The 15847-nt window shown below is 40.6% G+C and overlaps 2 protein-coding genes across 2 annotated transcripts; both read left to right on the top strand.

The window, feature by feature from the left end:
- Nucleotides 1–2168: 2168 nt before the first annotated feature.
- Nucleotides 2169–5569, top strand: LOC136554964 (fatty acid-binding protein, adipocyte). The gene is made up of 4 exons (XM_066547380.1): nucleotides 2169–2329; nucleotides 3569–3741; nucleotides 3960–4061; nucleotides 5337–5569. Exons 1-4 carry the CDS (start codon nucleotides 2257–2259, stop codon nucleotides 5385–5387), a joined length of 399 nt encoding a protein of 132 aa, XP_066403477.1. The 5' UTR covers nucleotides 2169–2256; the 3' UTR covers nucleotides 5388–5569.
- Nucleotides 5570–11573: 6004 nt separating this feature from the next.
- Nucleotides 11574–15625, top strand: LOC136554957 (myelin P2 protein-like). Its single transcript, XM_066547368.1, has 4 exons — nucleotides 11574–11711; nucleotides 13249–13421; nucleotides 13685–13786; nucleotides 15373–15625. Exons 1-4 carry the CDS (start codon nucleotides 11639–11641, stop codon nucleotides 15421–15423), a joined length of 399 nt encoding a protein of 132 aa, XP_066403465.1. The 5' UTR covers nucleotides 11574–11638; the 3' UTR covers nucleotides 15424–15625.
- The last annotated feature ends 222 nt before the right edge of the window (nucleotides 15626–15847 follow it).

The raw sequence follows: 15847 nt of genomic DNA, 5'->3' as shown, positions 1-15847 counted from the left end.
TCCTTTCTATCTGACCCACTACAACAATCCTCAGCTGGTACTTTCAGTTCTCATTATTTAAATGCTGGATTTGAGTTTTCATGTTCCTACCATCTGCTCACACACAATACAGAGCTTCTCAAGCCAATAATCTGAAGTAAAAATACCTCAAGATAATGACACAAACTTGAGAGACCTCAGAATTTCCTTTTAAAGAACGTTTGAGCATGTGACATTCTGCAAAAACCAGCCAGGGAAGGCACCAGCTGCTTCAGAAATAAAATATAGTTTTATTTAATTTGAGATTAGGCCAAAGGCAGTGAATGTGCAAAAAAAATTTAAAAGAATAGGCCACAACTAAGATTAGATATTCTAGTCCCCACAGACTGACATCTTAAAGGGACAATGGGGTAACTCATTATAGATGTGAAATATGCTCAGCTCTCTGAGCAATCCAGGCTGGGGACACACTGCCGAGGGAGAAGCCCTGCAGAAAAGGCTCTCAGGGTCCTGGTGGGCAGTGAGCTGAGACCTGGCAGCAGAAAGGTCAAAAGCATCCTGCCCTGTATGTCAGAAGCACAGGCAGGAGGTTGATGGAAGTGATTGTGCCCCTCATCTCAGCAGTCAGGGTGTATCCAGAGTCCTGCATCCAGTTTTGAGGTGAGTTCAGCAGAGGACCCATAGGATCCTCAGGGGTCTGGAGCATTGTCCTCTGAGAAGAGGCTGTAAGACTGAAGTGGCTCATCCTGGCTTACCTTTGGGAGTGCTTACAAACAGCCCTCAACCCCGTGGGAAAGTGACCAAGGAGCTGGAACCAGGCGGTGAATGGTGGGGGGATGAGAAATTGTGAATGAAAGCTGAAGGTAGAGACGTTCAGAGAGAAGGTAAGGAGACCCTTTCCCCCTTGGGACAGCTGGGCAGGAGGGTGTATGGCACAGGGAAACTGTGCTGGCTCCATCCTGGGAGTTTTCTGATCCACAAAAGGGCACAGCTCTAAGCAGCCTGATGTGGGCTCAGAGGTGACCCTGCCTGAGTGGAAGGATGCACTGGAGACCTCCTCACCTCCCTTCCCTTACAAATACCCCTATGATCTTGCAATCCTATATAAATAATTCTTCTATAGCACTGTTATTTACAAAGACAACAAGTAGAAAAATATGTGCTCCAAAATATCGATGCCTAACAACCAGCAGAGCAATTCCTAAAAATCCACTTAAAGAGAATTTCAGGGGCTGGACCATGCACTTGTTAGCTGCTTTTTGCCATTGGAATAGCACATTACAGATAAAGGAAGGTCTAAGAACTTGTTTGACTTCTTTCTGATAGTTATTCTGTGAACTGAAGTATGACAGGATCAGTCAAGATGGACCCATTATGTCAGGCCTGTGCACAACTTGCCTCAAACAAATTAAAGCCTGAACAGCACAAGCAGAAAAGAAATGAAGTGTCCTGGGACTTTTGGTAAGGCAATACTAGAGCCAAGCTTTATGCCATAACTACTCAAAATGCCAGTCATTAGGGCATGGTTTGTCTGAAGTCATGGGAGTAAAAGGGAGAGAAATAAAAGAGAGAAATAAAACTTTTGTTTTGTTATTTTTCTTCTCACAGAACTCCATATCCCATCTCCATTACATAAAAGCATATGTTAAATTGACATTTGTTAAATTGATTCAGGTGGTGCAGGACAAGCAGATCCCAATCAAGGAAGAAATTTTATTGCCTTAGCCTTCTATAACCCCAGCATTCTCCCTTCCACTTCTTCCTGTAGTTCTGTATTTCTCTAGAGGAAATTTCTGATTGCAGTGGTGCTGAAAGCAAACTAAATGATCCCAATGAGCCTTTTGAATCTGAAAGTCTAGGCACTGAGCTGTGTCCATTTGGTATAGTGGACTGAAATGAAAGAGTAGGGGTGAGAACATTAATTTTTGTGCGCTGAGCTTGAGCCTCCCTTTTTATTCTGAGAGGTAATTTGATTTAATTATTTGCCTTTAAGGTAGAGTGTTCTTGAACGACAAAAATAATTAAATAAAAACAAGTCAGTGATCTTTGTGCTAGTAAGGGCATATGAATAATAGCACTATGACCCACTGGCAGAGGAGGGGAAGGGGAAGAAGAAAAACACTCGTCACTGGGACTCACTCTTCATTGGTCATCCCAGAACATCATGTGGCCACGGCTTCTTTTTAAAGATAAGTGCTCTTCTCCTGGAGCTCATTATATTCTCCAGTCCTGCATTTCTGTTTGAACCTGTGGAAGGCATCTTTCTTGCCTGACAAGATGTGCGACCATTTTGTGGGCACCTGGAAGCTCCTTTCCAGTGAAAACTTTGAGGACTATATGAAAGAACTGGGTGAGAATTTTTATTTCAACTCCTTGTATCTGGAACAAGGAAGGAATGCCAGTTTTGAACTTTATTCTTTACTTGCTTTTTCTGGCTGTGCTGTTTATCAAGGGGGGTTTAATCCAGTATTTTGATCAGATAGTCTTAAACTGGGGAATTCATCTGTTTCAATAAGTGGTGTTAAAATCCTAAAAAGCAGAAAAACTTTAATTGATGGGAATAATTTCAGGTAAGTCAAGTCTATGCATGCTTTATTAGTAGTTTTATAAATGGAAGTAAAACACATCACTGGATTATTTTGTGTGAATTAGCTTTTATCTTGGATATGCTAATTGGTGTGATGCTAGAAAGCAGCAAGTTTCCTTATGTCTATGAGCAAAACACCTAAACAACTTTAAAATGCTGCTGGATTAGGACACCAGTTAATTGCCATGGCTATTATATTGAATGAAACTCTGTAGCTGGCTCCAGTGAATATTAATAAAGAAAACTGCATGGATTCATGCAGATACTTGCAAGATTTGATGTCTAACACTTTTGTCTAAAGGTGTAGTCTTCTCACTTAGAATTAAAATTGGGATTTAAAAGGTTTCAATATTCTGTTAGTGTGGAGGAAGCAGGGGGTAACTTGCACTGATTCAGTTAGTACCTGCTAAAAAGCTGGGGGGCTTATTTGCAGTTTAGGGGTAAAATACTTACTGTGACTTATCCCAACAGCTTTCAATCAGTGAGACTTGCACTCTTAATCTTTACTCCAGATTTTACTCAGGACATAACACTTGCCAGCTATTTCTTAATCATTTCCTTATATTCAACCTACCCACTTGTAAATATAAAAAGCTTGGGTTTTTTTCCTTGTTTGTTTGTGTTGTTGGCTTTGTGGCTCAGAAACTGTCATACATTCCTGCTTATTTACATTTAGATACAATTAGCATTCAATTTATTGTACAAGCTACTAAAATTGTTCTGAACGGGTCTATGTGCAAATATCTGGCATTCATATAATCTCAGTCTTCAAATTATTACTTTTACTGTTTTGACAATGACAGAGAATTTCCTTACAACAACCCACCCAGCTTGGTCTATAGGAGAACCAAGTAAGATTTTACAAAAGAATCTCTGTAACATAGAATTATTAACACTCAGAAAGCAATAGTAGAAAAATCACTGAGGGTTTTTTTTTCCAATGTATAAGACAAAAAGATTGAGGAAAGATAAAAAATTCATAGTGCCCTATCTTATTTACAGGTGTGGGGTTTGCTACCAGGAAGATGGCTGGTGTGGCCAAGCCTAATGTAACTATCAGCATCAATGGTGATGTGATAACCATCAAAACAGAAAGTACCTTCAAAAATACAGAGGTCTCTTTCAAGCTGGGTGAAGAGTTTGATGAGACCACAGCAGATGACAGAAAAACAAAGGTGAGTCCTGAAATGGCATTTTGCAAATACATCTCTCAAAAGGGATGTGGGAGCAGCAGGGCAGAGCTGGGATTTTGAATCCAGTGCAGAAATGCTGCCTCCACAGGTAAGACTGTTGAGGGTGCTTTCTGCTTTGTGCTGCTTGGACCTGGAGATTCTTCTCCTTAGACCAGAGCGCTCTGATGAAACAGCCACACTTTGTTTTTTTACTTTGGTAGAATGTCATAACCCTAGAGAATGGTGTGCTGAAGCAGGTGCAGAAGTGGGATGGAAAAGAGACTATCATAAAGAGAAAGGTGGTGGATGGGAACCTGGTGGTGGTAAGTTAATTTTTGTTACTTAATCACTGAATTCAGTGTGCAGAATTTCATGTTTAGCTGATGTATGACTTGGGATTCAAACACAGGGAGAGAAAGCATCTGAAAGGGCTCTGTGCACTTGGAAAGAAGTCTCTCTGATTGAGACTAGAGTGTAGGTTAAAACTGAAAAGCTGTTAAACTTATGGAATGGTATGAAGGTGCCTGTTCCCCATAGCAAGACATAGTTGGGAAAGTGTAGGAAGAAAAACCCAACATCCTTATGAGGGAAACTTATATATTTCAGAATCTCTAAGTCCTGGACAGTATAGAGGAAGCATTAGCAAAGCCCACATTAACGAAGTCCACTCTATGCTGATGCAGAGTACTCCTGTTCATCTTCAGCAGAGGCTTAGAGCCCTCTGTAGGAATCCTGCTCTGCATCACCAACAACTGTGTTAATAATATGATGTGAGAGCAAGGAAACATGTGTCCAAGCTCTGTTGGTTGGTTTTACCTGGCCAGAGACTACTGTGCTTGACGTGGGGCCAGTAAGGCCCACATACAGTCTGGGGCCAGCTCTGCTCTACAGTTTTAGAAAACACACTTTGAAGAATCTGGGACAGGACTAAATCTGTGTTCATAAAAGGCAGCTGAGATTCCTACACGCTGCAAAACTGTACACATACACAAAATTCCTGAAGAGTTCTGCCCTCCCCCAAGGAAAAATAAGGTCCATAAATTCAATATTTAAATTCCTTTGGATAGAGAGAAGAGGAGAAGAAATAGAAGTCGTTTTTAATAACAACTTCATTAAGACTGAACAAACCAGAGTTTGATCTAACTGAAAAATAGATGAGGACAGAGCCTAACAGGCAGAGGCTGACACTAGCAGCTGCAAGTCTGAAAACTCTCTGTGTGTGCATGTGCTGTGCTCACGTGTGTGAACACGACCACAGCTGCAAAAGGTGAAGGAAAAAAGGTTAATGCCAGCTCCAGGGTCCAGTCAGCCTCCACAGAAGTCCTAGAAGCCTTCTGTAGAGATTTTAAAGAAAAGATTAGAAATCTCCCAGGAGTCAGTACAGCAGTTCTTGAAAGTTCTTTCACTCCTGTGCTTGTTTTTCAGTCTTCTGTGGCTGAAGCTTTCAAAACTGAGTTCCACTTTTAGCAATTGCCTTTAGAGGCAGAGAAATGCAATTTTTTCTTGAACTGGTTCCCAATAGATAAGTAATTCTCTACCTTCTGACTAAAAACATTTAGTAAAAGTTAAAAGCTTACTGAATTATCTTTTCTTTCCAGGAATGCACCATGAATAACGTTTCCTGCAAAAGAACCTATGAAAAAGCATGAAGAAGCCACCTTCACACAGGACTAATGCTTAAAGCTGGAGTAAAACAACTTAACCAAAGGAGAAAATCCCCACAAATCTGTTTTAAAGAGAACTGTACTTTTTTCAGATATATCCCAAAGCAGTTACATGCATTTAATCTAATTTGTTGTGCCTATTCAATAAAATATTCTGCTTTCTACAACTGTGTGTGTTTATGCTGGAGTTTGTCAGGGCTTGGGGGGCCATGAAGTGTGGGAAGGGGTGCAGGGCAGGAAAGCACCCAGTGACAGCCACTGCCACTCTCAGCCATGTCACCCATCTCCCTGAGGAAAGAGCACCAGAGCCAGCCCAGGGAGTGGCACTTGTGTCACGGTGACAGATGGACCCCTGAACACTCATTGGGGAGTGCTGTGTGTAGGCTGCCCCCTGCAAGGAGTCTGTGCTCAGCCAGGGAATGGGGCTACTCTGCTCAGCTTCAAGCAGAGGTGGTTGTTCCTGGGGCAGGGAGGAGGATGATCCCTGGATGCCCAGTTTTGGCTTCCAAACATGAGCAGGGTACCAGGCACCTCCTCTGTGCACAAATGCAGACAATTTTAAACCAGGAGACCATTTGAAGCAGCTTGATCTTATCCTTTTTGTACCTCAACTGTGAAATTATAGCAGTTAGAGCTTTCACCTATGATTATTTTGTCAATGTGCCTTGACCATCTCATTTTGACCTAGAAGGGCTAAAAGGGCTAAAAGCCTGGAATTAATAACCATAGCTTTAAAAATACTCAGGTTGACTAAAAGTCGGTACAAGTTTGTTGGTGGTACAAGTTTGTTGGTGGTACAACCTCCTTTATTACCTACTTGCACTTTCTACTTGCTCATTAGGCTTGATCAGTCTTGGGAACATGAGCCTTTCCAGATGCCAAGCCCTTTGGTACACCATGATTTTCAACTCTGCTTATTTCTGAACTACCATCTTCTACTGCCCATAGGCCTGGTCTCCTATTTCAGAAGACTTCTACAGAAGCCATGATTTCTACATCTGGAGAGCCTAAATTAAGGGAAAAAAAAATCAAGATTTCTACAGAAAACCTGGACAATAAGTATAAAAGTGTGTGCTTTAACCACTAAATGTGGAAATGAGTGGTTAAGATCTCTGAACCAAATTCCACATATTCCTGACATTCCCAAACTCAGCTGTCAGAGGGGATGGCTGAGTCCCTACTGCTAGCAAAAGAGACCTCTCATACACTTGAACTTTCCACTGAATTACTCGGGTTGTTTCCAAGTTTTTGCACTATTTATACAACAGGATAGGGAAATGGAAGGACTTTTGCATTGTACATGAGCTGAGGAGTCATTTAGAAGTGATGCCAAAGACTATCAGTAAATTCTGCAGAAAATGTTTAGATAACCATGAACAAAAAACTCCTGCGTTTTAACCTTGGCTTCATTGCTTGTGAAATCTCACCAATTTAGAGAACAGCAGCTGCATATGGGATGGAGGAATGCTTCAGAGTATATATATACACAACTCCATATATCTACTACTCCATATCTACTACTCCATATATATACTACTAAATCTACTTAGCACTTAACAAAACCAAAATTATTTATAAGAGTTAGGATACAACTACACTTTAGCGGTAGAAAATCTACATGAGAGTGATGTTTATAAGAAGCAGAGAGATTGATTTAAATAAACTACATATAGACATTAAATATCAGCCCATAGGAGTCCATCATCCACAGATTTGGAAATACTCTGTCAGAGGTAAAAGTTCCAATATTTTGATATTAATATAGCAGATTTTATTTTCCAGAAATCTTACATGCTGAAAGCAGCCAGCAGTTACAATTGTAACATTCACAGCCTACTATTTCAGCAAAGGGTAATCTCTTCTAAAAGCATCACCCTTTATTTTCTTACCTGGTGAATGACTTTGAACTTTGTGAATTAATCAAGACACTTTAAAATTCTATTTTTGGAAATTTCAATAAAGTAACATTCTGTCTATAAACCTGAACAGGGATAGCATCATAAGGAAGTATTAGTGATGCTTTTCTCAGAATATGAACATGTTTGGAATTTAGTCTCTGAAGAAGGACAAAATTTATTGTCTGAACACAGCAGCAGTCTAGTGGCTGCTTGAATAAATGGAGGTGATTCCTCTCTGTCAGGAAAAGGTGTGTGCTCTCAGACCCAGATGGAGGTGGGACACACATTTCTAAGGGCTAAAGTCAGATCAGTGTCTTGTCCTTCCCTGGAGAGCAGCACAGGTCTCCCTCTCTCTTCTGTCATGCGGAACTATTGTCCAAAAGCCAGTAACCACCCCAGAGCACTCCTTTCTGCCAAAGAAGGATCCTACTGAACCCCTACAAACCCATGGGCAGCACACTTATCACAGCAGGCACCTTGAATGCTGTAAGGAGGAGATCTCTGCCCCTCTCCACATTCACCCGCTACTCCTTTACAGGTTTCTTGGACAACAAAAGGGAAGGGCAACTCACACCCACAGATTTTTGGCAATTCAGGAGAAAGATGAAGAAAGGCTTATCTGATCATCGATCTATCAATTGTTTTTCTCTTTTTCTTTTAACTATTTATTTCCATTGGAAAGAGCTGGAAGGACTTCTGTGTCCTGGCCAGTCAAGCCCTGTGTGTGCAGTGCAGTCTGGACTCGTTCCCCCCGCCCAGCTGTCCCAGTCGGGTTTTGTAGGATGCTCCAGCTAAGGGACAAGAAGCTCTCTGCACCCTCCAATGTAGCTACAGGGAAAAGAGAGGCTGCTGGCCCCATGTTCATAGTTGATCCCTCAGCTTCATAGAGTCAATGCTAAAACATCCTTGGTGTCCTCACAGCAAGTCCCTCTTTGACCTCTGTTCTCCCCTTCTATTTCTGTTTTCTTCATTGCTCCCCTGGGAATCTATTTAGACTTCTTGGGCCTTGGATTTGTCTAGATCATATTTCCTTTAAATGAATTCATATGTTTACTTTCTTTATTTCTTTAAATGTTATCTTTATCTCTAATTAATCTCTGGATTCTTAGTTCTCTATTTCTATCAATTTTTACCTTTATCTCTTGCATTTCTTCATAATCTCCAAGTTCAATGTTTTAAATCCTGTTTTACATGAACTATAAGCAAAACAAGGGAATCAAGGCTCTCCCTTATCATATGTACTCACAATCCTTGATGCTTTTTTCTGCTTTAAACTCCAAGAAAAGATTGGTTTCCACAATTATTTCCACTGAGATATAATTCCCTGCTCTTGTTCTTTCTAAACTGCAAGTCCTTTAAATGAAAGTACTGTTTTTTTCTTGGTGACAAAGAGATAGATGGTAGCAATGTCAACATTGTTTGAGACTGCTTAAGACTGGGGTTTTGTCTGAATAAATTCTCTGTTACTTTTGTTCTTAAGGTTACTGGTACTGCAGTGTAGCTGTTCTATTCTGACTAAGTTGCTCTTCTTGAAATTCTTTGGGCCTAATTTTACAACATCCCAATCATCTTTTATTCCCAAAGGCACCAGCCTTGTCTTGTTAAAGTGTCTTTATGTGGATAAGACAATTAAATAAAAGAACAAAGAATGCCTGAGGAGCAACGGTAGCATATTTTCATATTTTTTCTTGAGCAATAATGGATAGTTTCATTTAGAAGTAGTTTTCTCATTTTCAGATAAAAAATGGATAGTTTCATTTAGAAGTAGTTTTCTCATTTTCAGAGATGGGAAAAAAGACCTAGCTATTCTTTATACAAAATGTGATATTATTCATCTCTGCTTTAGAAGAGTTTTGTGTGGACAACACCTTCAAAGACTGACATTTACTTACTTATTACAGATACAGCACCTGCTTCCTATTGTGGGGGAGAAAGAGTTCTTTTCTGTGATTATATTTTTAATCACTCCAGACTTTTGCTCCCCACACTGAGCTGTCATTAGACCTGTGCAGCAAGGGAAGCTCTTTTCAGCTTCCCCTGCTGATGTTATTATTGAAGGGTTTAAAAACATGTGGCATATGCCACCAAAATCTGTGACTGAGGACCTTCTTATTTCCCACAACCACCATGTAAATCACAGACTACAACATTTCACTCCTCAGACTCTATTAATTGCCTGTTCCAGTGTGTTCCCCTTCTTACTTATGACAGCTTTCAATCAGGACCTAGACCTCACCTTCCTTGGCACGCCACCATTTCCATCTCATTCTTTCAACTCTAAACACAAGAAATTTGGTCCCACAACCTATGATCCCAGTATCTCTGCCTTTAAAATGTAGATCTGAAGAGCCTTCATAGGTTGCCATAACCCAGAAATTACAGTTATACAAAAAAGACAAACAGGTAGCTATTGTTCACCCAAGTTGGAAAGAAGCCTCTAATCTTTGCATGTACCAAGCAATAATTTTCCCCAGGAAGATAGTTTAGGAAGAGGAAGGACAGAATTACATCTGATGTGGTCTTGTACTAAATAGTTGAGGTGTCTTTAGTTACAAAGCTTTAAATTCCTGCCTATCACATACACATGTGGTTTATGATTTCTTTGTGTCTGTTTTTTACTAACCGTTAGACAATAGTTCAAAACGTGGATTAAAACAAAACAAAACAAAACAAAACAAAAATCCAGTTTTAAATGTTGAAAACTCTAATCTTTCAATCTTTCAATCTTTCAATTTTAGCATGGCAGAAAATATTCTGGTGGCCCTGGTGTACACCAAGCTGAATATGAAACAGGAACATGCGTTGGCAGCAAAGGGTGAGTGATGTCCTGGGCTGCATTAGGAGTGTGTGAGGTTGAAGGAGATTTTCCTTCCCTTCTATTCTGCACTCAGCTGGCCACAGCTGGAATGCTGAGTCCAGATCAGGGCTCCCTAGTATAAACAGTGCACAGACCCAAGGAGATTGTGGCATTTCTTCATGGAAGCCGGGAAACCTGAGGAAATCTGACAATAGTAGGACACATTTGAATGCAATGCCTTATATTATTCTGCTGGCTTAAATCTTCCCTTTACTTTATGACAGATTAACTACCCATGTGCAGAAGGAAAAAAGGAAACAGAATATGTCCCCTGTCAAGTCAGCAAAGCTTCTTGCCTCTCACCACGTGACTTTAAACTAAGAATAAGAACTTTAATGACTCAGCCTCTTTTCTGCTGTCCACCTGTCAGGCACGAGAGCTGATCTCCACTGATGCACTGTTCTTCTGAATATGCCAGGTTATAAAAGGGAGCCAGCAAGTATTGTCTGCTTCTTCTTCTTCTTGTGATCCTGTCTGGGATATGGGCAGGGAAGAACCCACAGCTTGGGATCATTTCTCTGATGGAAAGGGAGAAAACAGAACAGGATAACACAGTTCTGCCTTTAAATGATAAAAAATACAGACCTTTTCCAGGATGGATCATGAAAGTAAGAAAAACACCCAACAAACCATTTTGTACATCATCTTCTTGTCAGTTCCTTCGCACAATCCACATGGCTTTGATTTATCTGACTAGCTCAGAGGTGACAATAGTGGTAACACCCTACAGCCTCCTGAGGAGGGGAAGTGGAGGGGAAGGTGCTGATCTCTTCTCCCTGGTGTCCAGGGATAGGATGTTTGGGAATGGTTCAAAGCTGTGTCAAGGGAGGTTCAGATCTGTCATTAGGAAGCACTTCTTTAGTGAGACACTGGTCATACACTGAAACAGGCTTCCTAGAGAGGTGGTCAAACCCCAGGCCAGTCAGTGTTTAAGAGTCATTTGGACAATGGCTTAACAACATGCCGTAAGTTTTGGTCAGCCCTGGGTTGGTCAGGCAGTAGGATGAGATGGTTGTTATAGATTTCTGTTCTCTATAGTGACTGCAGGACAATAGTATTGGGAGGACAGTGGGAGCTGGGTTTTGTAGGGAGGCAGTGCTCCTGTACTTGTCTCTGTGCTGCTGACACCCCCCTGCAGTGTGCCCTGACCTCTCTGCAGGTGCAGTGGTAACATCCCATCCCATCCCCATCCCATCCCATCCCCACCCCCAGGCGCCCCTGGTGTCCTGGTGTGCTCAGTGAAGGAGCCAAGGCAGCGTCACCCAGAGCCTTGCTGCTGGCACGGCTGCCCTGCACAAGGTGCACATTGTCTCGCCCTGGTACTGCCTCCCCTATTGGCCAACCCCCACTGCCACAGGCACGGGACCTCTTTAAAGGGAGACCACTAAATCTCACTGGGGCTCACAATCTCTGACTGCCACCAAGAGCTGCTGTGGCCACTGCCTCTCTCTGCAGGACCAGTGCCTCACAAAGCCTGAACGATGTGTAACCGATTTGTGGGAACCTGGAAACTCATCTCCAGCGAAAATTTTGATGACTATATGAAAGAATTGGGTGAGAAATGTTCTGGGTTTGTTTGTTTGTTTTTCTTTTTTGTTAGTAAATTTTTTGTTAGTTAGTTAGTAAGTTTGGGAAGGCTCTGCTCATGGATGCTGCCTTCTTTCTTGCCAAAAAAGCTCTTAATTACTCTTCTAATATAATTTAATTTCTTTTCTTTAGCATCCAAATTGAAAAAGGTAGGTGATGAATTAGTACTATAAATTTACTTCTGCCTGATATGAATCAATCTAATATGTTTTTCTGTCCTGAGAGTAATCTATGGGGATACAGATTTTTTTTTGTTTCCTCTTGATTGCACTATTAAACTTGTGACTTATGATAATTCACAATATATAATGGAGCTGATGTCTCATGACACTGTAGTTTCAGACATCTAAATACTGTGAATGAATCTGTCTGTTACTGAAGAATGCCAGGAACGTAACAAATTAAGCATTGTTTTTCATTTTAATGCTGGCTTCATTCCTGTATGCCAAGTGCACAAGCAGTCAGCTACTGCATTGCTTGTGCTCTATAAATGATTCACTGATTCCTTTTATTTGAAATGTTAGACTAAATAACAAAAGAATTGAAGTTAATTAATTAGCCAGGGTGAATGTGGGAGGACAGTCCAGCTGCAGATATTTTTCTGAACATCTGAACAGAATTGCTTAGTATGGAATAATTATTGCAAACAGTTTTACTTTTTGGATAACTTTATACCCTTTTTTACAGATCTTTTCATCTGAGTGTGGCATAGCATTAACAAAGGCACTAACTGCAGCTATCCCTTTTCTGCTCTTATGAAGCAGTGATACATCACCAATGGCTTCGTTCCTACTTGCCCCAAACCTCACAGCCTGTAGACAATGAACTGGACTGGAAAGGACTAGGCAAATACAAAAGGCTTTTGGTATGGGATTTTCCTGGAAGCTCTTTGCAGCTCTCAGCCCTTATACCTCGATGTTTTTTATATTTCATATTTGTACTTCTCACCAAGGTTTAGATGCCAGGATCCTTAAAGGATGTTAATAACAACTTAGGAATTACCCAGTCTTCAGTATGTTTTAATGAACAAACACCAGCATATTGGCAATTCAGTGTCCAGTTTCTTCCTTGCAGCTATTAACAAAGGTACAAATTCTCAGATTTGTCAAGGATTTTTTTAAAGGATTTTTACAATTTTTTATGAGAACCAGACTCTTCCTCTTAGTTTTTCTACTTATTCTACCTATATTTAATTAATGCAGATTTGTAACCAACCATGTTTCTTCTTAGCTAAATGTGCACAGCTCTATAATTGTGTATATCTTTACTTCCTGCTGAAGGTGCACTCTCATGAGCTGGGGCTGCCTCAGCCCCTGGACACTGAGGTTCCCATTCCTACCTCTGTCTCAGTAGTGTCTCATCTAAGGAACGAGTGTTTCATCTAAATCAGGCATTGAAGTATTCAAGCAGAAACTCTTCCTTATTCTTCCACTGAAGGATCATGAGAGGATACTGAGTTTCTTGCTTCTGGAATATAATGATTTTTTTTGTTTCTGATTTCCAGGAGTGGGGTTAGCTGCCCGGAAACTAGGTGGCCTGGCAAGGCCTGATGTGATCATCAGTATGAAAGGGGACATAGTGACCATCAGAACTGAAAGCACCTTCAAAAATACAACCATCTCCTTCAAACTGGGCCAGCAGTTTGATGAAACAACAGCAGATGACCGGAAAGTCAAGGTAAGTGGGCTGATGATTTCTGAGTGGTCTGAACATCTCGTAGAAGAACACCAGGGGAAATTTTACCTACTCCCTTAGTGCACCTTGAGTTTTCCAAACTATTGAAATAAAGCACTGAAAGAAGACACAGTATAGTGCTGAATATAATGTCAGTGAGCATGCCATTATGCCCGAGTGCATATCTTGCTGAATGCAATGTGAATTGCTGCTCTAAACTGCAAAGCTCAGCCTGCAGTCTGAAACTCTTCTCTTGGAATTTGCAGAGTGTTGTAACCTTGGAGAAAGGGTCATTGGTGCAAGTGCAGAAGTGGAATGGCAAAGAGACCACAATAAAGAGAAGACTTGTTGATGGGAAGATGGTGGTGGTAAGTTCACATTCCTTGTATGCTTCTAAATGTCAGTAGAATACAGCCTTCAGTACGTTTCTGTCTAAACAGACTATCAATTTTGGCTTACTCTTTGAATAATGAAACAAATTAAAGGAGAGAAAAATGGAACTAAGCTTAGAAAACAGCTGGAAAGAAATAAATGTTGTTGAATACAGCAACTTGTCTTTACTAATCTCAGAGCTGCCATAAGTTGACAGCATACTTACTACTCTCAGCATTATTGTTCTTAAAAGGAATAAGGTTTAAAAATAACAGAAACCTGTGAAATAGAAAAAAAAGTTTATAAGCAGGGTACTGCTGTCCCTGAAACAGCTCATTCCTTTTCACTATCTTGGCCAAGCCAGGGAGATAAAACATTTTAGGGACCCTAGTTGTAAGGGTCACTATCAAAATTAAGATTTCACTTTGTTCAATAATTTTTTTAAATATTGGAGTCAAACTAATTTTGGCAACTTGCTTGAAGTCAGCAGCATTACACTTTTACATGTTAGCTGACTGTCTTTTGTTTTAAGCTCTCTTACATAGAATCATAGAATGGTTTGGGTTGAAAGGAACCTTAGAGATCATCTAGTTCCAACCCACTGTCACGAACAAGAACAGCTTTCACTGGACCAGGTTACCCAAAACCCCATCCAGTCTGATCTTAAATGTTTCCAGGGATGGGGCATCCACAACTTCTCTGGGAAACCTCTTCCAGTGCCTCATTACCCTCACAGTAAAGAATTTCTTCCTAATATCTAATCCAAACCTCCCCTCTCTCAGTTTAAAGCCATTCCCCCTTGTCCTGCCCCTGCACAGCCCTGAAAAAAGTCCATCTCCAGCTCTCCTGAAACCTCACTTTATGTAGGAAGGTTGATTTGTTTTTGCATCTCCACATGGCAGCATTTCTGTGTAAGATTTTCTAATTACTAAACCCTCTTCATAAAACAGAGAGGTAAAGTGCCTCTTCTGTCAGTGTCCTGCTGCCTGCCCCTTGCCTCAGAGAGGGTTGTGGAGGACTCCTCCTCTTTTGCAGACCAAGGAAGTATTTTTTTAGCATCCTGTTGCCTTTGTTGCATGCATCCTGTGACTGTGAGTAAACAGCAGCCACTGAAGGCTGAGGGTGAGAGGGGTGACAGGGTCAAGAGAAATATTTTGTGACTCAGAGGAGCAAAGATTTTTTGGACCTGTAGCTTGACCTTTGAGATACCCAGGCTACTTCTGCTTCTACACAAAAAAAAACCAAACCATTACTACTTTGAAAATTTAAAGCGTTGGTGGGCCATGATATAAAAACTAGGGGAGGTGAGGCTAACATTTCTGACAAGCCAGCAATAATACCAAGGAAAGTAAATTTGTTTGCGGAAGCTGAGCCTAATTTTGCAATCTTTTTGTCACTAAATGTCACTTAATGAAGTTTAAAGCTGTTAAAATAGAAACAGCTCTATTTGCAATATAAAAATAACTTTGCTGTTTGCTCTAAAAACATGACATCTGTATTTTCATTGACTTCAGAGGTTACTGCAGCAGACACAACTGCTGTCAGCAAAAGGTTTATATTAATATTTTCCTTTATGCCTTAGGAATATGCCATGAAAGGGGTTGTCTGCACCAGAGTTTATGAAAGAGTGTGAAGAAGTTCCCTCTGTGCACCGGACCAGAACTGGCTCTAAAACCTCGGCTTAGTTCAGTGACCAAAGCCTCATGCACTGTGCTTCTTTATTTTATTTCCTTTTATTGGGAAAATGACTACACCATAATGTGGTATTTCAGAGCCATAGTGTAACTAATCCAATATGTTGTGGTGATCCAATAAAAGCTTCTCAACACAGAAAATAGAGTGTTTGGCTCCACATGAATGATTTGCATTTACTTCTAGACTGGTGCTATCTTTTCTGTTGATAGTGTCTGTACAAAAGGTCAGACTATTTCTGAGTAAAATGGTGAAACACAAGCAATCCATATCTGAGAGAGGGCTAACACTGCTTCTTTGATATGGGTAAAAAAAAAAAAAAATCTCCTGGACTCAATATTCTTTTCCCACAAAAGATTTTATTG

The sequence above is a fragment of the Molothrus aeneus genome, chromosome 1, assembly GCF_037042795.1.
Source record: "Molothrus aeneus isolate 106 chromosome 1, BPBGC_Maene_1.0, whole genome shotgun sequence".
Classification (NCBI taxonomy): Eukaryota; Metazoa; Chordata; class Aves; order Passeriformes; family Icteridae; genus Molothrus; species Molothrus aeneus.
Note: the sequence above shows the minus strand (reverse complement) of the source record. Positions and strands in the feature narration are given on the sequence as shown.